The 24,829-nt window shown below is 43.0% G+C and overlaps 1 protein-coding gene across 1 annotated transcript in view; it reads right to left on the bottom strand.

Moving 5' to 3' along the window:
• Window positions 1–24,072, bottom strand: part of ZDHHC2 (zDHHC palmitoyltransferase 2) — a gene marked incomplete at its 5' end in the record, with an annotated part of 64,972 nt that extends 40,900 nt beyond the window's left edge. The window contains one exon of the mRNA XM_079726783.1: window positions 23,946–24,072. Within this exon, the coding sequence (XP_079582909.1) occupies window positions 23,946–24,072 (127 nt within the window). The remainder of the gene's footprint in view (window positions 1–23,945) is intronic.
• Between the last annotated feature and the right edge of the window lie 757 nt (window positions 24,073–24,829).

Genomic DNA, 24,829 nt, shown 5'->3' with positions numbered 1-24,829 from the left:
TCCAGAAATGTGATAAATAAAAATGGTGGTACTCATCCTTACACAGGGTAATGATGAGACATAAAAACTTCATTCCTGATGTGGCAGTCAGTCCATGTGAGAACTTCACTAAAAGTGAGAAGATCTATTTTGGATGTAACACAATCTGTTCAACTTAATGAATAAGAACAATGATTTTTTTTTAAAGGCCTAAATCTTATATTCATTCCAAAAAAGTTAGATGCAATTTACTCTTGGGAATAAGAGCACTGCTGTTATTACACTAAAATATTTACCCTTCATACATATGGTGACCATCTAAATACATACAATAGTAACACCACAGGTCATAATTTTAATTTTCATTTCAAAAACTTAACTGCCTAATTTTATCTTGGATTAGCCTAATGTCTTTCCAGTTCCAGAGCCGACAATGATAATATGCTGCTTTAGAGATCTCTAACTTTCAATCTACCTGCAGGACTTAACACTCCTCCCAGATTAAGTGCAGTACAACCAGGCAAAAAGAACTCTGCCTTGTTGAAAGATCCTAAAGAACTGAAGTACTTTCTTGGCACTGGTGGTCTATTGGAAGAGAGAAAGTGGGAATGATAAATTATTACCAGTGTCTGCAAGAATGTTCCTTTTGCCAAGAGCAAAATGAAGGCCTTTAAGAATTACATCTTGGAATCTGGAACTGTCAATATAACTGCAAGACTGGTAGGTCGGGTGGCCAGTTGTGTTTTCTGGCCACCCTTTCTGCTAACCCTCCTCCTCCCTCATTAATCATTCCTCTAAGAAACAGAGTGGGGCATTAGAGAAAAGGCTGATTGGTCAGCCATCAGTTTAGAATTGATGCATGATACTTTTGTTGTAGTGCTGATCTTTAAGAAACTCTTGTGTAAAAATAAAACAGGTAAAACCAAAGTTGAAGAGTCAGACTGTCAGCCAAAGTAGTAACCCCTAATATACAAAAGGATGAAAAACTGCTTCTTATTCTAAACCTGACTTGAGTAAACATCCTGAAAAATGCATACAAAAAAAAATTAAAGGTATACGTCACTTATCTCTTCCACATGAATTATCAAGCAGTCGTTTAATCCAGGGTTCAGTAAACTACAGTCCTCAATCCAAATATAGCCAGCCACCTGCTTCTGTAAATAAAGTTTTCTGGAACAGAGACACACGCGTTCATTTACATGGCTATTTCTGCGCTACAATGGAGAGTTGGGTAGTTGTGACTGGAAGAGTATGGCCTGCAGAGCCTAGAATATTTACTATCTGGCCTTCTATAGAGAATGCTTTTCAACCCCTGTATAAATGAGGAACAGACAAAGGAGGGAGGAGGGAAGGAGAGAGAGGAGAGGGTAGAGAATGAATGAATATGAATTTTAAGGGTTGGCTCACAGGGTTATGGGAGCTGGCAAGTCCAAAATCTACAGAGCAGGCTGGCAAGCTGGAGAGCCAGGGAAGGGTTAATGTTGCAGTCTTGGGTCTGAAGGCAGACTAGAGGCAGAGATGCTTCCTCTTCAGGAGACCTCAGTCTTTGCTCTTAAGGCCTTCAACTGATTGGATGAGGCCCACCTACATTATGAAAAGTAACCTGCTTTACTCACAGTCTACTGATTTAAATGTTAATCACATCTAAAAAATGCCTTCACAGCAACAGCTAGACTGGTGTTTAACCAAACAGCTGGCCCCCACAGCCTAGCCTAGTTGACACATAAAATTAATCATCACACCTTGCATCTAGAATCTAATTTTATTCTAGAAATAGTTTACTAAGAAGACATGTGTTGATCTTCTGTGTAAGTTCTGAAGCCAAGTTCATTATTTACTGTAAATTAATAAATTGGAATTATAGCTAGCAAAGTAACTACATAAACTAACTTTATGGATCTGCTAGAGGGAAAACAATAATGAAATCCTTCGTCATACTCTAAAAATTTGACTGCAAATAATCCTATTCAAATTAACTTTATATATATACCCGTATGATTCCCTAAGGATGTCATCCAACCCTATTTTCTAAAGAGCTCTAAAAATATTAGAGCCGATTTAGTCTAGATTGATTTAAATTCAATCTTGATTAAAAGCAAAGGTTCACCTCAAAGATCCTTCCAGTCCTATATTTTACCAACTGATTTTTTAAAATTTTGCTTTGGTGATTATACAATTGAGAGTTTGCTGTCAAAAATGTTATCTATTGATAAGTAGCAGCCTACCACTGTTAGTCAGTAACTTGAATCCAGTTCAACTTTCAGTCCTAAGTACGTCCAAAATCCAAAACTTCAGATACTAAGACAAGCCTTCATGGTAGGTAAAAAAAAAAAAAAAAAGTACTTTCCCCCTTAAATTAGCAAAGAACAGTTACATAATTTTTTCCAAAACAATCTGGTTTTGGGGTGTTTTCATCACAAATGTATACCGCTGTGATTTTTTATTTCTTTTCTTAACCTGAATATTCTTTTTCTTGCCTTCAAATTCAAACTCTGTTTTGGAAGAATAATTTACTTTTATTGCATAAACACAGTATCTTCTCTGTATAAATCCACTAGGGCAGTCTGACACAGATATACCTTAGCCCCATATATTCAGTCTGATAATGAAGAACACCAAAAGTAAAGAATTGGTTGTAATGAATGAATCTGAAGGATAACTTTAGAGCCAAGCTCTATTTTTTTATACTTATCTTTAACTCATTTATTGAAAAACAGTCACTGACTCTACCATAGTTACACCACTGAGGATAAAAGGTAAATGAGACGCCATCCCTCTGCTCAAAAAGCTTAGAGTTCATGGGGCCATTTCACATAGAAGTTGAAACTAACAGAAAAAACAGGGACATTAAAACAGTAAAACATTTTCAATTAAGAAACAGAAGCCCCTCAGATTCAGAAAATTAAGATGAAAACAGGAATAGTGCTACAAATATACTTTAATATCTCCTGTCCTAACATCTCTCCTTTGACCTCAAGTCTCTAGCTGCCACCCCATTTTTCTGGCCATTTCACAGGAAAACTTATTTTTTTTTTTTTTGTTTTGTTTTGTTTTTTTGGTGGTATGCGGGCCTCTCACTGTTGTGGCCTCTCCCGTTGCAGAGCACAGGCTCCGGACGCGCAGGCTCAGCGGCCATGGCTCACGGGCCCAGCCGCTCCACGGCATGTGGGATCTTCCCAGACCGGGGCACGAACCCGCGTCCCCTGCCTCGGCAGGCGGACTCTCAACCACTGCGCCACCAGGGAAGCCCAGGAAAACTTATTTTAACAATCATCCAAACGCACTGCCTCTACCCCCTAATTTCTTTTTTTAAATTAATTAATTAATTAATTAATTAATTAATTTATTTATTTATTTTTGGCTGCGTTGGGTCTTCGTTGCTGCGCGCGGGCTTTCTCTAGTTGCGGCGAGCGGGGGCTACTCTTCGTTGCGGTGCGCGGGCTTCTCATGGAGGTGGCTTCTCTTGTTGCGCAGCAAGGGCTCTAGGCACGCAGGCTTCAGTAGCTGTGGCTCGCGGGCTCTAGAGCGCAGGCTCAGTAGTTGTGGTGCAGGGGCTTAGTTGCTCCGCAGCATGTGGGATCTTCCCAGACCAGGGCTCGAACCCGCGTCCCCTGCATTGGCAGGTGGATTCTTAACCACTGCACCACCAGGGAAGTCCCTACCCCCTAATTTCTTGTTACTTCCTCGACCACCACCAAGTGGTTCTGCACCCCCAACATTCCACTGCTATCAGTCCTGTCAAGGTCACCAATACCCTCCCTAATTCTTGGTACTCAAGTTACTCTAACAGAGTTAATTACTCTCTCTTTGAAATGCTTTGTTGAACTGACAGTGAATTCTTTGGTGAAACCGGCCAGTGAAAACCCCTTGAAGCAGAATCCTTTGTCCTTTCAGCTACTTTCCAAGCAGCACTAGTTCACTTTTAATGTATTAGAGACCAAAATTGGGGCAGCAGGAGAAATACATCAAATCATTCCCATGAACACTGGTGACACTGCTGCTAGACCATTTTAATAAGAGAAGCCACCGCAATGAGAGGCCCACGCACCGCAACGAAGAGTAGCTCCCCGCTTGCTGCAACTAGAGAAAGCCCGCGCGCAACAACAAACACCTAATGCAGTCAAGAATAAATAAATAAAACAAATAAAATTTTAAAGTAAATAAATAAATAAAAATAAAAACTTGGGGCAAAAGTCATTCTACAAGTAGAATCGGTGGGTTTGTAGGAACTGTTTTGTCAAGGACAGGAAAGCAGTTTCAGAACAGAAACAAAGAATAAGGGAAGGCTTCACATCACCCCGACCCGAAAACACATGGTTTCCAATGTGGGTTCTCACGGTTACATAAAAGCCAGACCTCACAATCCCAACCACAAACACAGGCCAGACAGTCTACATTCCTTGTCAGATCCCCATACGGTTCCTTAAACACTCATTTGGCAATAAGAAAACCATGGTCTCTTTTAAAATGTCAATTGATGTCATCTCACTGAAAACCCTTCCGTGGCTTTGCACTGAATTTACACTAAAGTCCAGTCTCCTTACTCGGGCCTCGGTGCGCCAACACACTCGGGCTCCTACCCGCCTCTCCAAGATCACTTCTCATTGCTCATCCTCTTGCTCACTAAGCTGCAAACAGGCTGACCTTCCAGAACACACTAAACTTTAGTGTCTTCACCCTCTTCACCTGCTGCCACTCCTGGCTCACGCCTGATCATCCTTCAGCTTGCAAGTGACAGGTCAGTTTCTCACAGAGGTCCTCCTGTCCAGTACCCAGCTACAATCCTTACCACCACACACTGTTTCTTTCCTAGCACTTAGCACAGGCTGTAATTGTTTTTATTTGTTTCTTTTCCATGTCCTTCACTGAGGTCTGCATCCTGGCCCTGTCCAGTTTGACGTTTTATCTCTGTCAAATTACTTATTCTCTCCTCAGTCTTATCTCAATATTTATCTCATTGGGTTGTTTTGAGAATAAAGTAGGTAATGTAAGTAAAAACACCTCGAATAGAAGCTGGCATATATGAGGAGCTCGATAAATGTTAGCTGAATATGGAGCATAAATAAATCACGAAACAGTGAAACCTTAAGAGTAGGAGTTCCCCAAGGTTTAGTGTTAACAGTTGTATAAACAACCTGGAGAAAGAAGCACACCATGCATTTTTAGCTTGCTGTAGTGCTACAATTTTCTGGACAGTGAAATGCCAAGTTTATGGAAATAAATTGCTGGAAGAACTTTTGAGCGTGAATAAGCAGAAAACTGCAGGTAAATTACCATGTGGGCAAATTAACATAATGAGAAAACACTAAACCAGGGAATTTTAAAACTACATTTTCGGGCTTCCCTGGTGGCACAGTGGTTGAGAGTCCGCCTGCCGATGCAGGGACACGGGTTCGTGCCCCAGTCCGGGAAGATCCCACATGCCGCGGAGCGGCTGGGCCCGTGAGCCATGGCCGCTGAGCCTGCGCGTCCGGAGCCTGTGCTCCGCAACGGGAGAGGCCACAACAGTGAGAGGCCCGCAAACCGCAAAAGCAAAACAAAACAAAACTACATTTTCTTTCCCTACTCCTTCCAGAACTCTTTTCCTCTCACCTCCACCCCCATCCCCACGCCACCAAGGCCTGTCCAGGTTCTGATAGGGTCTGGCATGCATCAGCATCTCAATGTGAGGAGTGGAGGAAATTGTGTAATTTGGGGAGAAGTAGGATTTTCCAGGTGGTCTGATGCATCCCCCCCTGCCTCTATCCCAGGATTTATATCTAACAAACTATACTGATCTAAACTAGATGTTTTGTGTGCTAGAAATTATCAAACAACCATGGAAAATGGTCAAGGAGACCTTCTCCTGAAGAATGGCACAATGCAACATCAAAGAAAAAAAAAATGAACGGCAGTAAACCAGTCAGTATAAACCAAGACACAGGAAGAACAGGAACCTTAAGAACAGGTTATGATGTCCATTGACAGAGGAATGGATAAAGAAGATGTGGTACATGTATACAATGGAATATTATGCAGCCATAAAAAAGAATGAAATAATGCCATTTGCAGCAGTATGGATGGACCTAGAGATGATCACACTAAGTGAAGTAAGTCAGAGATAGACCAGTATCATATGATATTGCTCATGTGTGGAATCTAAAAAAACGATACAAACGAACTTATTTACAAAACAGAGTCACAGATGTAGAAAACAAATTTATGGTTACCAGGGGGGAAAGTGGGGGAAGAGATAAATTGGGAGATTGGGATTGACACATACGCACTATTATATATAAAACAGATAACAGATAAGGACCTACTGTATAGCACAGGGAACTCTAGTCAATATTCTATAATGGCCTATATGGGAGAAGAATCTAAAAAAAGAATGGATATATGTATAACTGATTCACTTTGCTGTACACCTGAAACTAACACAACACTGTAAATCAACTATACTTTAATAAAAATTAAAAAAACAAAAAAGGGCTTCCCTGGTGGTGCAGTGGTTGAGAGTCCGCCTGCCGATGCAGGGGACACAGGTTCGTGCCCCGGTCCAGGAAGATCCCACATGCTGCGGAGCGGCTGGGCCGTGAGCCATGGCCGCTGAGCCTGTGCGTCCGGAGCCGGTGCTCCGCAATGGGAGAGGCCACAACAGTGAGAGGCCCACGTATCGCAAAAAAGAAAAAAAAAAAAAGAACAGGTTATGATCCAAAAGGTTATGCAAGTTGTATGTTATCTGGATGGTCAGGCCTCCATACCAGCCATCAAAAGCCTTTCTAACACTTAATGTACCTGAAACAATATTACAAAACTGTGAATTAACAATATTACAAGAATTAGCTACTCTGTGTCAGGGGAGCCTTTTTGAGTTCGGAACATCCAAACTCACCTCCCTTCCACCGGGGTAGACAAGGGGCTGCCTCATTCTCTTCCCCTACCTGCTGGGCTATGAGAGCAGACGTTCCGCCCACCCCAAGTCTTCAGTGATGACTCCTGAATTAGTGGGTCTGGGAAAGTACCACAGACTTCGTGGCTTCTTTATCAGACAGCCATTCCTCCCAGTTCTGGAGGATACAAGCCTGAGACCAAGGTGTTGGCAGACTGGCTTCTTCTGAGGCCTCTCTCTTTGGCTTGTGGATGACCATCTCCTCCCCGTATCTTCACATAGTTTTCTCTCTGTATATCTTTAGAACCAAATTTCCTCTTCTTACAAGCACATCAGTCATACTGGATTAGGGTCCACGCTAATGACCTCACTTTAACTTAATTACCTCTTTAAAGGCCTTATCTCCAAATTCCGAAGTCCTGCAGGTTAAGACTTCAACCTATGAACTTGGGGGAAGACACAATTCAGCCCGAAACACTCTCTGAAAGAAGCCTGCAGGTCGAGCCGGGTGAAGGCTGGGTCGGAGTGACAGGGCATCACTGGGCTGGTGGGGGGTGGGTCAGATGACAAGGGGCAAGAATAAACTGCAGGAAGGGAGTGTTGTGTTAAATGTTTACTCTATGCCAGGAATTGTGCTAATTTTTTTCAAACGTTTATCTCATTTAAACCTTACAACAATCTGTAAGGAAGGTATTATTATCATAATGTTAAAAGTTGGGAAAACAGTCTCCCAAAAGTAAAATAACTTTCCTAATGTCATTAAGTCATAACCTGTGGTGCTAGGATCTACACATTAGGTCTGTCTGACTCCAAAACTCTTTCAAGGATTCCACCTGCCCTCCCAGGATGTGTGACATCTGGCGCCCCCGACTGCATATCCCTTGCAGGCTTCTTTGTCCTGGACAGCTGTTCCTTCTCTGGTTGCTCCCACACAGTGGCCCCTCTGTGTTTAACACCTGGGCCGCTACCTGTTACGTGTGATGAGGGATGCTCTGGAGATCAAGGTTTAAAACGTCCTCTCTTTGTCACCCTTCCTCCACCAACCAACCTAAACATAACCTGGAAACAGGTCATTTTACAAACTTTGGTCACAAAAAAGTTCAAATATTTGGTTATATTTCAGTGCTGAGTGCTTGGCTTTCCTGAGTTCTCAATTCAAGAGCTGAGGAAGGAAGAGCTCCAGGTTCCGAGGATAAGAGTGAGATGGTGATGCAGGGAAGAAGATGAGGAGGGGACGCTGGGACTTCCTGACCCGCCTTCTCAGTAGCAGAGGGAAAGATCATTCCTGAGGTCAGTACAGCCCAGGTACACTCCCTTACGGGAAGATCCCTCACTGGTAGAAACTGGCAATGAAGAGTGAGGGAACATACATCTGTCCCGGAAAGGGAATTTGTTAATTCCTACCGTTATCAAAATTTTCCAAGTTAGAAGTTCTTCTCTCTCTCTCTCTCTCTCCACATTTCTTTGGCAATTTGACCAAATCGTTGTTCTCAATACCTAAGAAGCTCTACTCTGCAGAAACATTTGGTGTCAACTCTGACTTTCCCAACTGAAGGCTGGGAACACACCGAATGTTTGTACTTAATCATTAGGGATGTGTGGGTCTTCTGATTCATCAGTTTTGAAAGGGGAATGAAGATTCTATCTCACTATTATGGCCCTGAAAAAACTCACGGCCACTTTCCCCTCGGCAAAGAGAAAGACAATTCCTGACTCGCTGAGTGTACTAAGCAGTACTGTTAAACAAGGGACTGATCTCAGGGCTGGTCCCTGGCTTAGTGTCCTCGCTTCAAAGCTTACTCAGTGGAATCCTATAATCCCTCTGCCTCAGTTAAAATAGAGGAGATTCCCAGTGCCAGCAAGTTGTACAGATTTCAAGGCAGGTGAGTTTATTTACCCTGTTAGACAGAATTGTACAGGTCCCCCCGTCTTCCACACGTGGCTACAGCTCAACTCAAGTTCCAGCAACGCCTGGGTCTTTTCAACGCCAGTCTCCTTCCTTGCCGATTCCACATGCCCTTCTTTGGCTTGGCCCTGAGAGGCATGACCGACTCCTCTGAATCAGGCAGGCTGGTGTGAACAATACACCTTCAGCAAAGTTCTCCCCGGTTCCCAAATAATGCTTGTCTACTATTGGGGGAAGGTCAAGCAGAGACTTTAAATCCTGAAAACATCCCCCTCATTAGTCAGAACCCAAATTTTAGAACTGGAAGGGCCTTAATGATTATTTTGCTCAGTGTAACTACTCACCTTTCTTTTATATGTATGTATTTATTCATAGTAAGCAAAATTCCCACTTGTATTTTGGTTATTTCAGCATTTAAAAATACACATATAAGATCAGATGGAAACACTTTTTGTAGTGTATTTTTTAATGTTATTAGATCAATCCCTTATTACCTGGTGTACTCAGAATTATCACAGAGGACAATACTGTGAGATTTTTTTTTTTCACTACTGAACATTAGCTTTCTGATTTATTAAGTAGAAAAAGCAATGCTTCTTGTGTGCTTCTCCATGGAAACAGATAACCTTCTAAAACTACCTCCCGGGGTTAGCAGCTCCATGTTGAGTACCAAATGACCAGGGCACTTATAACAGAGCACATATAACATATTTAAAAATTAAACCGATATTTCTAGGTTCATGTAAATTATCTGACACTTCTATAGTACTCCAGAGAAAGAAACGAACGGTACAAAGCTGTAATTCCAACCTTTGTGTTTATGATGCTCATCAGAATAGAATTTACAGTGGCACACTTGAAGGGATGAATTAAAAGATTTAAAACAACATTAGCACCAGCAGTAATTACTGCAGTGGAGCACTGAGTCGCAGTATCTATTAAAACATGCAAAGGTATTAAACTGTTCACTGACTCACCCTTCTGTGCTGGGTATTGAAGGATGAGTCAGTATTTTCTTTTATAACTTCACTGTCATATATTCATGAAGTAAACTTCTCACACACACAATCTTTCTTTGATCTCAGCTTGAATTACAGTGTGCCTTGTTCCTCTTACTTGCAGCAAATCATACCCTTACTCTATACTGCATTTACCAACAGCACTAGCACAGCCCGCCGGACAGTAATTGCAGTGACAGTACCTATATTCAGTTGCAGCGAAAGCAAATTTGACATAGTTGTAAACTGGCAGGTCACAGATGAAAGACGGGTCCTACTATCGCTTAAGGCACAGTATAAGAGCACAATAGTATACAAGTACCACCTAATTATAACTAGATGTATTCATTAATGTAAACAGGAAGTTCTACACCATTGTGTACAGAACTAAGACAGTCATCAATACTTGGACTGAGTCCCTTTCTCTGCTCAATGTGTGAGTTGCAACTCATGTTTCCTACTTGTATCTCTCCACCAATTAATGTGCTGATTTTTGCTTTCTGTTCCTGAAACCATTGTCACTTACTTTAGATCGGCAGGCAAAACAAATACCCTGATATTCATTCATGAATCGTGTTCACTCCCTGTGCTGTGTATAAGGACATAGCTCATACTAACACCATGGGATACTGACGCATCCACAGACACAGGTATGTTTCCTCGACTTCTCCCCACCAGCTCATGCCACCAGTTCATGTTTACCCAGTATATGTACCATTGAAACTCATAACATGTTGCTCTTTAAAAAGATAAAATTTCTACCAGTTATCATTAGTGCTCTGGTTACCCAAGAATTGTTGTTGAATTTTAGACTACATAAAGTAGGCCAGCAGCTCTCAACATTTCTGCCTTGGCCGTATCTGATGGCCGGTGTTCTCATGAGGGACACAGTCCCTAGGAATGAAGAAAGCTACTGCATGGGCAAAATGGAGTTGCTCACAATTCCCTGACCACCAGCTTTCCTGCTGCACTGTGAAAGGGCAAGGTAGTTAAAAACTACTCCGGTGACATTGAATATGGACCTCACAGACACTTCCAGAGACCTTCAAGTTTAGATATGTTTACAAGGGTATATACAGGCTTCTCTGGAATCACAGTTCCATCAAAATCACCTGCTCCAAGAAAACAGCATGGCAGGCCTCAAAAATTAAACACAAAATTACCATATAATCCAACAATTCCACTCCTGGGTATAGACCCAAAGAACTGAAATCAGAGACTTGAACATGTATTTGCAGACGAATGTTCACAGCAGCACTATACACAATAGCCAAAAGGTGGAAACAACCAAAATGTTCACCAACAAATGAACAGATAAACAAAATGTGGTATATAATACAATGGAATATTATAGGTCATTAGGAATGAAATTCTGACACATGCTACAACATGGATAAACCTTAAAGACATATGCTTAAGTGAAATAAACAGACACAAAAAGACAAATACATGGTTCCACATATACAAGGTACCTAGAATAGTCAAAACCATAGAAACAGAAAGTAGAATGGTGGGTGCCAGGGGATGGGGGAAAAGGAGAATGGGGAATTATTGCTTAATGGATGCAGAGTGTCATCTGGGGAAGATTAAAAATGGCTGGAGATGGATGGTGGTGATGGTTGCACAGCAGTGGGAATGTACTCAATGCCACTGAACTGCACACTTAAAATGCAGTCAAAATGGTAAATGGGTACAATGGCAAAATTTTATGCTACGTATATCTTATCACAAGAAAAACATTTAAAAATCACCTGCTCCTGAGACTATTCCCAAACCACAAATTAAACTAATATTCACCTGTAGCTAAAGTTTTCTTTCTCATCTCTGGTTATTTCTACAAGGAAGGATTTTTGTTGTTTGATCTTTTCAAGAAAGTAAGCTCAAAACTGGTAAGTAAAGAAAAACAAAGCTTTGTTGAGACGCAGATGTCTAGCTAGGCATTTCCACTGAAGTGGTTCATTCATGAGTCTTCCCAGATTCTCAGTGTCTGAGATTCAGAAGAACACCCAGGCAAAATTACAAATTCCACACCTCCTTGGCCTTTTTCAGTGAATGAATGCAAAATCCAAAGGCTTCAAGGGTCTTGGGTATTTTTGGATACTAACTGCATACATGTATCCATCTCAGGTTGACAGCTTCAAATTCAAGTTAAATTATGTACAGCAGACTCTATTTAAGAAGGCTGGGGCGAGGAAGGGGGAGTTGAATATTTTAGAAAGTCTTTTATTTTTTAATCTAAAATGGGTAAAAATTTTAGCATACTCAGGGGAGATTTTAGTTAGCTGAAAACTTTAAAAATGGAATGTAGCATCTTTGGGCAATGCTGGCTAAGTCTGAGTGCTTCCTGCAAATGCATTTCACTCATTTTTTTAGTGATTATTTTATATTTATATATTAGGGCAAATATTTTACATACTCTAAATTGTTCTTAATCTTTTAACTTTTCAAATGGGTTATAAAATTAATGTTGTCATCTAAATCCTTATTATAGATGATTACATTTCAAAATTCAGAAAGAAAAAAGAGGCATTTGATTATTATATTTGTGTATTAGTTCACTAGGGCTGCTATAACAAAGTACCACAGACTGGGTGCCTTAAACAACAGAAATTTATCTCCTCACCATTCTGGAGGCCAGAAATCTAAGATCAAGATTTAGCAGGTTTGGTTTCTTCTGAGGCCTCTCTCCCTGGCTGACTTCTCCTTGTGTCTTCACATGGTCTTCCCTCTATATGTGTGTGTCCAAATTTCCTCCCATCATATGGTATCAGGACTCATTCTAATGACCTAATTTTAATTTAATTACCTCTTTAAAGGCTCTATCTCCAAATACAGTCATGTTCTGAGGTACTGGGGGTTAGGACTTCAATATATGAAATGGGGGGGGAAGGGTACAACTTGGCCCATAATAATTTGAAACCATAAAAATATTACAAACTCCTTTATGAACATCTGAGTGATCAAATAATAAAAAGCTAAGCAGGTAATTCTCTCATAAAGGATTCATGTTGGACTTCCCCGGTGGCGCAGTGGTTGAGAGTCCGCCTGCCGATGCAGGGGACACGGGTTCGTGCCCCGGTCCGGGAGGATCCCACATGCCGCGGAGCGGCTGGGCCCGTGAGCCATGGCCGCTGAGCCTGCGCGTCCGGAGCCTGTGCTCTGCAACGGGAGAGGCCACAGCAGTGAGAGGCCCGTGTACCGCAAAAAAAAAAAAAAATTAATTAATTAAAAAAATAAATAAAAAATAAAGGATTCATGTTCTTTGAAGCTTGAAATGTCTACTGTGATCACAAAAGGCTCAATTAAACAAGTTCAGTGGGCATCCATTCATTGAAGAAAAGTATGTCTTGAATGCTACTCTGTGTCAGGCATCAGGGCTACAACTGTAACCAGACGTGGTTACTGCTCTCATGAAATTTTCTATAGGTAATCTTCAGATAATAAGAAAGTTAAGCTTGTCTAATAGAATATGGTCTTTTTAATTTGGATTGAAGGAATCCAGATAGCCCAGCGACTCACACACTGGTATATGTGTTTCATTTTGGTAAAACATTTAAAATTAAATTTGGGGGTCTTCAGAGCATAGTCAGTAATAAATTAAAACAAGAGTTCAATCTCACACTGTTAAGTTCTCGGTCCTTATTTTACTTAACATATGAGCGTATCTGTCAACATCGATTGCTCCCTCCTCCTTGACACCTTCTCCTCCCCGGGCTTCAGGACCCCACATCCTCTTAGTTTTCCTCCACTTCACTAGTCGTCCCTTCTCAGGCTTCTTCGCTGGTTCCTACTCATCTCGACTCTCAGTGCTGGTCATCTTTGGTCCCCGTCTCTGCTCAGTTTACGTTCACTCTCTTATTGGGAGAAGTGTATCCGATGTTAAGTCTTTACATCGGTTTAAACGCTGAGGACTCCCGAATTCACTCCTCCCGTCCAGATTCTCTTCCCAATGCCAAACTCATCTACCCAACTGCTCACTCAGCATCTCTGTTTCCATGTCCACATACCGCTGCTGACCTAACGTCACCCCATCCCCACCCAGCTCCGCTCTGCCTACATCTTGTGCATCTCAGCTCATCTCCATTCGTCCAGCTGTTCAGGCCAAAACACTGGAATCGATTGGCTCCTTCTTTTCTTTCACAACTCCCAAATGTCTGTCGGGAAATCCTGTTGTCTCTAAAAATAAATGCAGAGGCTGGCAACCTCTCTCCCTTCCCACTGTCCCCACCGTGGTCTGACAGATCATCATCTCTCACCTGGACTGATGAAGCAGACAGCGCAGAGTACGCAGCAGCCAGGATGAGCTTTTTAAACATATGTCATAGCACGTCACTGTGCTATGCAGCACCCTGCCGTGGATCCTCGTTTCACCCCAAGTAAAGCCAAAATCCTCACAATGGCCTAGGAGGCCCCATTTCTGCACCTCTCTGACCTTGTCACCTACGTCCCTTCCCCCTGCTCACACCCCTCCAGCCACAATGACTGTGTTCCTCCTCTAACCTGCTCACACACTCCTGCCTCAGGGCCTGCACACTGACGGTTCCCTCCGCCCGAGATGCATTTCTTCCCAGTGCAAGCGTGGTTCAATCCCTCAGCATCTTTGAGTCACTGCTTAAATTCCTTGACCATCCCACCACACACACACACACACACACACACACACACACACACACACGCATGGATAAAAAGATGTGGTCTATATATACAATGGAATATAGCTTGGCCATAAAAAAGAATGAAATCTTGCCATTTGCAGCAACATGGATGGACCTAGAGTGCATTATGCTAAGTGAAATAAATCAGACAGAGAAAGACAAATACTATGTGATTTCACTTATATGTAGTATCTAAAAAACAGAACAAATGAACAACACAACTAAACGGTCCTAGATACAGAGAACAAACAGGTGTTTGCCAGAGGGGAGGTTGGTGGGGGGAGGAGAGAAATAGGTGGGGGAGATTAAGAGGTACAAACTTCCAGATGCAAAATAAATGAGTCACAAGTATGCAAAGTACAGTGTGGGGAATATAGTCAGTAATTATGTAATATCTTTGAATGGTGACAGATGACAACTAGACTTATTATGGTGATCTAAAACCTAAAAAAGGAAAACTTCCACTGGCATTCCCAATCATTTTTGCTCTGCTTTTTTGCTTTGTTGTCATGATACTTAGGAGCCTCTAACACATTATATAAGCTACTGTGTCTCTTGTTCTTCCTATCCTCCAACTAGAAAGTAAACTCTAAGAGCCGTTAACAAATATATATATTTGTTTTTTTTTGTTTTGTTTTTTTTTTGCGGTACGTGGGCCTCTCACTGTTGTGGCCTCTCCCGTTGCGGAGCACAGGCTCCGGACGTGCAGGCTCAGCGGCCATGGCCCACGGGCCCAGCCGCTCCGCGGCATGTGGGATCTTCCGGGACTGGGGCACAAACCCGTGTCCCCTGCATCGGCAGGCGGACTCTCCACCACTGCGCCACCAGGGAAGCCCAACAAATATTTTTGAATGAATGAACAAATTAGGGAGGTACTCAATAAATTATGGATGGTTTGAAATGCATTCTATTCTTGGATTTTAAAACTGCTTGCTAAAATGCAAGTTTATGGGGACCTCCAAGTGAATCACTGCTCTCCACCCCCTCCAACCGACAGACAGCTCTCAGTTGTGCATATCTTAGTTTTTAGTATGTCCTAGTCCTGGAATAAGCTGCATCTCATTAAAAATATGCTACAATTAAAACCTTGATTAAGTCCAGCTGGTCTCTGCCCTGTCATCCCTTCACATTAACGGACCTCCCTGGAGGTGTCCTGTATAATCACTAGTCATAGTTAAGCACATGCATCCCTTACTGCCTTTCTTCCTACAACATGTCACATGGAGTTGGCCACCAAGTAAAAAACCTGATCACAAATTAGTCCCTGCAATTCAGAGCAGGCTTGGGACTTACAGTCTGAGGCTCATAACACTGAAATCATTTTCCTCCGTCGGTAAATGGTACCAGGTGTCTCTCATTAGGGCTCAGCATCAGCTGTTCTGAAGCAGGCTGTCTTTCCCACTATCATATTCCCAATGTGAATTATACGGACATTACAGAGACTGTACTTGAAGTTGCACCATCTCTCACATCCCTACCAATTTGGCGAAAAGCCACACTTCAGATTCAGCCACCTACTACCTCTCCTGAGATGACCTTTGGGCCCCCAAAACCATCAGGGACACAATCTGGTCTGGGTTTTCAGTCACCTCATTCTAAACATACGCATTCAAATACAGTGAAAATCCATTTTTTACATAATGCAATAAACAGAGTCAGAAATTTAATTTTATCTGTATATATAAGAAAATAGATAAGCATTACAAAAGCATTCTGGTCTGCCAAATTTCACCGAGTTATAATCAAATAAATCTATAAAGTTCTTGTAAATACGTGAACTGCTTTTTACAAGGACTGTATCTATTATAAGATGACCATGAAGATAAACAAATTACCTTGAAACTATTGTACTCTTTGGATATTTGGTTTTAAAGGATGTAGAGAAAAAGGGTTTTTGATTATTGCTTGGTGTTTATTTTACTGACGAACTAATCTGGACCATGCTGTTCCTTTAGGGTGGTGATGCTAGTGAATAAACCCAGAGGTCAAAATACTTTAAGTATAGCAGGAAAGCTTAATTGACACTCTACATGAGGAGAAATTTCAGGATACCATGGAGAAATACTGGCAAAGAAATAAAGCTCAGTCATCTGTAAAAGCACTTCTCTTTCATTTGCATTTAAAAATGTAATCAACAACATATCTAAAATGAACTACCATCAAGTATGCATTTTAGAGTGCAGAGAAGCGCTAAGATGATAAATGCAGATATTTTTGCTCCAGTGCCTCCCAAATAAAAATGGATTTTTAACATTTCTGGCACAAACATTTATAATTGAATTTAAAAGTCACAGATGAAAAGTCAAATTAGGAAAAATGCTACACAAACGTTTCAAATGTGATTTAATTTTGAAAGGAAAAATTTCAGGCAATCATAGCCGGTTATTTCATTGCTAACATATGCTTCTTAAGAAATCAGGTCACCTACCTCCTCCCAGCTGCCCTCACCCCACCCCCTGCCCTGCAAATTCCACCCTTTTCCATTCTCAGCATTTTTGACTGAGATAACAATTAAGATAACATAAAATTACCCTTAAAAGAATTAGAGAAAAATATTTCAACAATGTTTAATGGACTATTAAAGAAATTAATTCGATTATGTTATGCTTTTTATTATTAATTCTGTTCTATATCTACATGGTAATATAAAATCGTAGGCTTCCACATACTTTTAAGACTCTTTCTAAACGATCTTTGTAAAATTGTTTGCCCAACGGAGAACATTAAGAATCTATGGCAAATCTATCATTTTGCAAGTAAGATGAGATAGTATTTCTCCAGTCATGACAATGTTGGAGTCTCAGGGGACCCACGAACTCACCACTTCCTAGAGGAAAGAAGGCTGAGCGATGTGATACAACAGTCAAAATGCATGAAATCAGCAGTATAAATTACAACATGTAAGTCCTGGTTCCATTTTTCTGAGAAGAAAACCCACAAATTTTCCATCAAGATGAAAAAGAAAAACAAATGAAGCAAACAAAGATCACTGAGAATCTTCTCACTGAAGAATCTCTTCATCTACACTAATCTCTGGAATATTCCTCTTCTTGGTTTGTTTGGTTTTTCTCCTCCTGGCACTTCTTCCTACCATGGAGGCCAAAGAGATCAAACACCTGCTCTTGCTAAATAAACCCTGTTGCCTGGGATGTGGGCACAACAACAGCTCGGCCAGCTGATGCTCCCAGAACCATCTTTATGGAGTCACAGGGTGCAGGGATGGCTCCAGTGCTTGGGATGGCTGGCCACTAGGGCAGCAGCTCCTTCCAAGGGTATGACGTCAGCTGTGCTTCACCCACCATCTCTTGGTTTCTGCTCATTTTCTAAGCTAGGTTCTCCAGTCTTCCCGTGGATTCAATGAGTTGTGTTCAGGAAGTTCTCACATTTACTCACCAAGTCACAGGCCCTAAGCTGAGAGCAGAGTAAAAGTTGCCCAAGCATTAGGTAAGAAATGAGGCAACTGAAACAACCACGTAGTATGCAGCTGAGGCAAAAACTGCTGGTCATAGTCTCGCTCTGAGCTATTTGTATGTGGCAGATTGATGATATGATTAGACAGGCATTACTAGTGAAGTGCTCTCCGTCAGCCCTTCTAACCTGCTGTATTGATCATTCTGATTTAACACTGGTACAGCAACCAACTCACAGGCTCCCAGGAGTGGGGTGTTGCATTTTCCACTTCTCCTTCCTGCCCCTGTGCCACGGGAGCCGCATTTGGAAAGTTACCAACCCTTCTCCTCATGCGCAAGCTGGAGGGAAGGCTTCAGTTTTGTTCTGTTTTGTTTTTCCAGAGGCAATTTTCCCCCTTAGCTGTGAGGAAAAGATGTCTATTCAGTTCTCCTCTAAATCATCTCTGTGGGGAACAAGTGCCCAGCACATAACAAAGGTTCAATAAATGCTTTTGAATGGACCCTGCTCAGACCCCTCGGAAGCTGGCCTCTTCCTAACCTTGCGGAAATGCACCTTCTCTAGAGACAATTATCTTGACTTAAGAAACCATCCCTTCAGCTTCTGCTTAACTACTGGAAACACTTGAGCAAGTATTTAATTTGATGGCGTGGACACGGCATTCTCAGTAAGCATTTGAAAGTAAACTTTTTTTCTCCACAACAAACTTTAAATTGAGTTTTGACTTCTAGACCCTCTTCTCTAACCTATTTACATTATACAATTGTTTCATAAAAATCAGACATTAATTCATTCGACTTTTAGTGAGCACCTCTGCATGCTAAGTACCATGGTAACTGCGTTACCTATGTCATCTCTAATAGGATTTAATAGCAAACAGTAATGCTGCATTGTCCAATATATAAATTAAAAAGAGTTTTCTGACACACTAAATGGAACCAAGAAAGTATTAAGCAGAGTCTTTTTTTCTCCTTTCCCACTGACCATTTATATTAAAGTCAAATGGTACATAGGTCAAGAATGTGGAGTATATCACATTTTATACATTTGAATTTTAGATTTGAAGAAATGTTCAGTTCTTATCCCTCTATTTAGACAATTAAAAATCTTGAAAGTATTTAATAATATCAAGAAAAGTTTAAGAACTAATATAGTTTAAATCAACTGTCAACATGAAATAATTTCTAAGTATTTAGGCATTAAACATTTAGCATGTGTACATCTTCTATGGATGTGCTTTCTGTGTCATTTAAAACTATTTTAATAATTATAGACTTGTAACACTTGTATTCTCAAGATCATCTGTCAGTAGTTTTTTCTAAAAAAGTTTTAATGTCTTGCATAATTTTAAAAAATGATAGTTTACCAATAACAAAAACACAGTTTTTCTCTGTGGGGCTCAAATTCATTTCATGATGGAAAACAACTTAGAGCCCCATTCAGTCTCCATCTTTGAACGTGCAATGGCCTTGAATTAATGGTAGATCATAACAGAATCCACGTATGAGGTTTTATATGTTTTATCCTTAAAGATATCCTTAAAAGAAGGAAGACGTAATTTTCTATCTCCTAAACTGATCCCTAAGTATGTAGACTAATCTTTTAATTCTTGAACCTCTTCAATAATCACTGTGGAATATAAGAGGTTGCAGTCATTTCTGAGAGGTGTTTATTAATAATAAAGACTGCAGGGCTTCCCTGGTGGCGCAGTGGTTGAGAGTCTGCCTGCCGATGCAGGGGACACGGGTTCGTGCCCCGGTCCGGGAGGATCCCACATGCCGCGGAGCGGCTGGGCCCGTGAGCCATGGCCGCTGAGCCTGCGCATCCGGAGCCTGTGCTCTGCAACGGGAGAGGCCACAGCAGTGAGAGGCCCGCGTACAGCAAAAAAATAAAGACTGCAAAACCATGAGTAAAACCCCAATATTCTAATGGTCTAACTTCTAACATACTCCAGGGTCAGCAATCTATTGCCCAAGGGCCGTCTGGCCTGCTGACTATTTTTATAAATAAAGTTTTATTGGAACACAGTCACACCCATTTGTTAAATTATCTAAAGTTGCTTTTGTGCTACAACAGTAGTGTTGAGTGGTTGTAACTATCTGGCCCAAACTGTAAACCCTTTGAAAATTCTGAAATCATTATATAAAGGCTGTTTCCCTTACTTTCAGAGCTGTGTTAACTCTTATTAAACAACAATAAAGTTTAATGAACTTGCTAAAGGGCTTCATTGGGCTAGAGAGATTCGGTGAGGGGTTTGCAAGGAAAGGGAGACATTTTAACATTTGTACCACAGAAGCTGAAGTCACATTGGTTAATTTGGAAAAAGGACATAGAACTGGTAGCAACTCTTGGACATTTCATGTCTGCATCTACAAACGCCAGGGAGAGTTGGCCTAAATGATCTTTAAGCTTTCAGCAATCTTCATGATTCTCTGAAATGACTTCAGCAAATCCATAAGCAAACTCAGAACCACATGAGCACACAACTTAATAATAAATGTTCCATGGCACCTGCCTAAGGTGAAGGCAGGGAAGGAATACATTTTAGAAAAGTGGAAACCAAAATTATTAAACAAGGGTATGTGGAGCTTTCTGGTACTATTCTTGAAACTCTGCTGTAACTTTGAAATTATTATCAAATTAAAAGGTATAAAAATAGTTAAAACAATTTTAAATGTTAGCACTTAAAAGGGAAAACTTCAGTTACCGTATTCAACAAAGTTAACACGATGACTGCCATAATGGATCTGGAGAACACATAAGCCGTGCTTAGTATGTTCCCTGAACCAAGCATGCCTGCAGATTACCCTCATTCCCTCTATTCTGCATCCTAATTACCCACCTTACAAATTTTACCCTTTGAATTTATCTTACTTTATGGAAAATGAGCTAACTAGTAATTAAAGGGATCAAAAGACAGATAAGACACAAAAGAAGCTGGAGTGGAGAGAGCAGTAGGAGCCAGAAGGAGGGACTAGAAGAGACCAGTTAAGCAATTAACTAGATAAACATGTTCTGAAATGATCACAAACAGCAGCAGCTCTGTTTTATCTCTTCTTTGGCAGAAGAGGAAGGAAACTAACCCCAAATACTTGACTCTCATACAATATATGTACATCCCATACATTTTTTATGTACACATATTCCAAAAAGAGATATGAGTTTATTTTTTCTAAAATACAAACACTAAGCAAACATTATGCTAATTGAAAAGTGCCTTGAGAGCCACACACATCCACGTCGTTAAATATAGAAACTAACTGTAATGAGAATCATTATCTCCGGTTTCCAAGGATACCAGCGTAAGCACTACTCCTAAATTGCAGTTAATTCAGCAAAGGGCACAAAGTAATTTATATTCAGGGTCATCTCTGCTGACAGCAGATACAGAAGGAAGGCCAGGGTAAACCGCCCTGCGTTTCCATTCTGTTTGTTACTCACTCTAATTCCCAATCTCCAACCCCCATCCTCTGGTCCCAACCCCGGCCAATGTTTTATGAGTAAAATTTGGAAAATCTGATGGTAAACAGCAACTTTCAAGAGAAACAGAATCCACAAAGGGCAGGGCCGTCAGAGATGCGAATAATGCTGGGGGGTAGGGAAGGTTGGCATTCCTCTTTGCTTTGTCTGTGAAAAGGAGAGAAGCCTGGTTTTGTGTGCCTGCCACACTGGTGGCCCTCTCTGCCAGGGCCTGTAAGGGAACTCTACAGTTAATTTCAACTTCCCACCCAACCAAGGCTATCCAAGCTTTTAGAGCTTACCCCTCCTAAAATGTCACAGCGTCTAGAATCAAATTCATTTTCAATTTTCTCTGTCTTCTTGCCTCGAGGATCTAGACGTTTCATATGATTCCTTACAATTTGTTTCTATAACTTTAATATAAAAACTACTTTCTGACAACTTCAGAGAGATTGTCTCTGAATCATTTTGTTGTTGTTGTTTATTCAAGGCTATTTATTGATTGCTTTCAACATGACAGGCATTGTACCCGGCGAGGGAGGCAGTGACGAGAAATGATACGAGACTTCACTTTTGACCTCCAGGGAAAGTATCAAAAACAGGCCATGTCACCTAGGCAGTTTAAAAAGAGGCATTCCCCTCTCAGTCAAATTTTCACTTACTAAAATAGTGATGTGGATTTCATGGATACTTTAGATTTACCTTAAACTTACCGAAGTTAAAATAAAAATATATAAAAAATATAAATAATATCCAGATAAAACAGCGGTTTTCCATTTAGTTCCTCCCCCATCACCTGTCCACTCAATACAGTAAGACATACTATGTAGAACTCAGCTGGGGCAGAGGTAATTGTAAGGGAAGAAAAGCTCTCCCAGCCTTCATGTGTTTCTTCCTGATGGGCATGAGACTGCATCAGGCTAAGCTTCTTATCTTAATGTGATAATGTAGGTGAATAAATTGCCTGTTTTGATAACTGAGGCCTTCTGAGACTTTCCTCTTTTGCACCAGTTACAGTAATTGAAACTGCTCACTGCTTCTAAGAGAAGGAATGAAATACAACAAACGTTTCTAATAGTTATGTAACATTTCAGTATACCTCAATAAGGCAAGTTGTTTTAATATTAACAGTTAATACAAAAAGTACATGTTTCTGAAAATTTTTTCCTATACATTTTTTTTTATTAGTTTCTGCTTTATAACAAAGTGAATCAGTCATACATATACATCTGTTCCCACATCCCTTCCCTCATGCATCTCCCTCCCTCCCACCCTCCCCATCCCACCCCTCCTACATACTCAGTTGCACTGTCTTGACGATTTCGGTACCCAATCCTTTTTTTTTTTTTTAAAAGCTACTTTTGTACTGAAATAGTTTCTAAATTCAATAAACAATATAGTAATAATATCAAATTTTAAAACTATATGAAATGGGAAGTTAGTCTCAATTCTGTTAAAAGTTATGCCAGTAATTATTTTGGTGTATTATTCTGAGACCTATTATTTCTCACAAGGGGCAACATTTTGAGGTAAGATGGCTTCAGAGAAGATTCTATGACTGAATCTTCCAGCTTGCAAAAACGCTTAAATTGAGAAGGTTCAACTAAACAGGCCACCACTTAACCTTTTTCTTGGCCTCACGGGAAGCTAGTGCTCCGGAGGGCGAAAACACAAAACACAAAAAGCGTTCACAAGTCACTGGCAGTAAGGTCATCCTCTGGTTTATCACCTTTTCTGATAACACAGATGAGCTTTCACAAAACCTCTAAGGTAGAAACCGGCTTACATTAAGGAACAGAACTGTATTCCCTAATCGTGCGTAATCAACTTTTTTTCTTCTCCTCTTCAGCGCTGCAAATACCCCATCCAACCGATTCTGGAGCCTAAAACTTGGACTGGAGCCACTTGGCTCTCTGCATGAAGAAACATCAGATGGTCGCCTCCTTTCCTCCTTCTATTATTCTAACATGTAAATTACGGTCTTGCGTACTGCATATATCTTCGAAAATACTTTATAGTAGCTGACCACCCACCCACCTCCACCTCCTCTTCACTAGCAAGTGTCCAACTGGCAATGCTCAAAGATCATAAAGGCAGCAAAAACGCCCCTGTGGGCTGTCACAAATTTTTAAAAAGTGGATTAAGGACAACCAGAAACGGCCAGCTCTGACACGCGAGGCCACCGTCCCCCGCGCGGTTCTGGCGCAGCTCAGATCCTGGGCCCAGCTCGGAGCCCTCCAGCCTCCGGCGCAGCCTCCCCGGGCCTCACCCCTCGGCGGAGGCTGGGGCGGCGGACACCGCCGTTGTCCCGGGTGCCGTCCTGCCGAGGGCGGGGGTGGCTGGGCTGCGCGAGCGTCGGGGTGGAGGTGACACCGTAGCCGGAGAGTTGCGAGGGGAAGGCGACGGTAGCGCGAGCGGAAGGAGGCTGCCGCGAGGCTGTTTTCGGCCGCGGCGCCGGCCGAGAAGCAGCCAGTTGGCGGCGCCCGGGGAGCGACAGGCTCCGGGTTGGGGAGAGCGGGCGCGCGGCGCCGTGCGCTCGGCGTCCCCGCGTCCCGGGACTGTCTAGTGGGCGGCGGAGGGGGCGAGGGGCGAGCGCAGAGGCCGCTGAGTGGCCGGGCCGGCCCTCCGGGGGCGGTGGGAGGGCCGAGCGAGGGCGGGCGCGCACTCACCTATGCACAGCTGGATGGCGTAGGCGTAGTAGGACCAGCCGAGCAGGAGGCTGATGAACACCACGGGGATCCAGTACAGGACCCGCCGGCACCGCCGCCTGACGCTGCCCGGGCCCGAGGGCGCCATCTTCCAGCCGCATCCACCTGCCCAGCTCCGCCGCCGCCGCCGCCGCCGCCCGCGGGCCTGGCTGGCCGCTCCCGGCGTCCCCGGCGGGACGGGCCCGGGGGCGGCGGCCGGTTGCGCCGCGGCCACTGCCGCCGCCGTGGCGCTAACTCCCCATCCCGCAGCCCCGAGCCGGCGCCGCGGACTCCCGGCTCCTCCGTCCGGTGGAGGCGGTGGCTGCGAGACGAGGGCGTGGAAGAGGCGGAGGCGGAGGCGGAGGCGGAGGCGGAGGCAGAGGAGGTCGGGGAGGAGGAGGCGGCGGGAGCCTCCGCCCCGCCTCCGCGCGTCCTGCCCACGCCCCAGCCCCCCCGCGGCCGCCTGCCCGAGGTGGCCCGCTGCGCCCTCCGGCGGCCTCTCACGGCACTCCGGGCCGTCCCCGCTGCTCCCCGGGGCCTCGCGCCTTCGTCGCTGGGCACCTCAGGGGCGCCCGAGGCGGGGAGTGAAGGAGCCCGGCTTGGCCCCTGGGCTGGGGCGAACGCGCTGGGCAGGGGGCGAGGACCCTTGGCGGCGGACGCGGGCCGCGGAGACGCCCGCGGGGCAGGGCCGGGGAGGGGAGAGCCCCGGGAGTCGTGTGCACTGACCGGACCCCTCGCCGGCACCGCGCGGAGGGGGCGAGCCGCCACCCCTGGGGATGCGCCTCGACGACGTCCTTAGGCGCCGGGGCCAACGTCCCTGCCTCCTGCTAGGAAGGGAAGCCTCAACTTGCGGGTCCCGGTAAACA

This window comes from Hyperoodon ampullatus (genome assembly GCF_949752795.1).
Source record: "Hyperoodon ampullatus genome assembly, chromosome: 20".
Classification (NCBI taxonomy): domain Eukaryota; kingdom Metazoa; phylum Chordata; class Mammalia; order Artiodactyla; family Ziphiidae; genus Hyperoodon; species Hyperoodon ampullatus.
The sequence above is the reverse complement of the archived record's forward strand: the minus strand, read 5'-3'. Positions and strand labels throughout refer to the sequence as shown.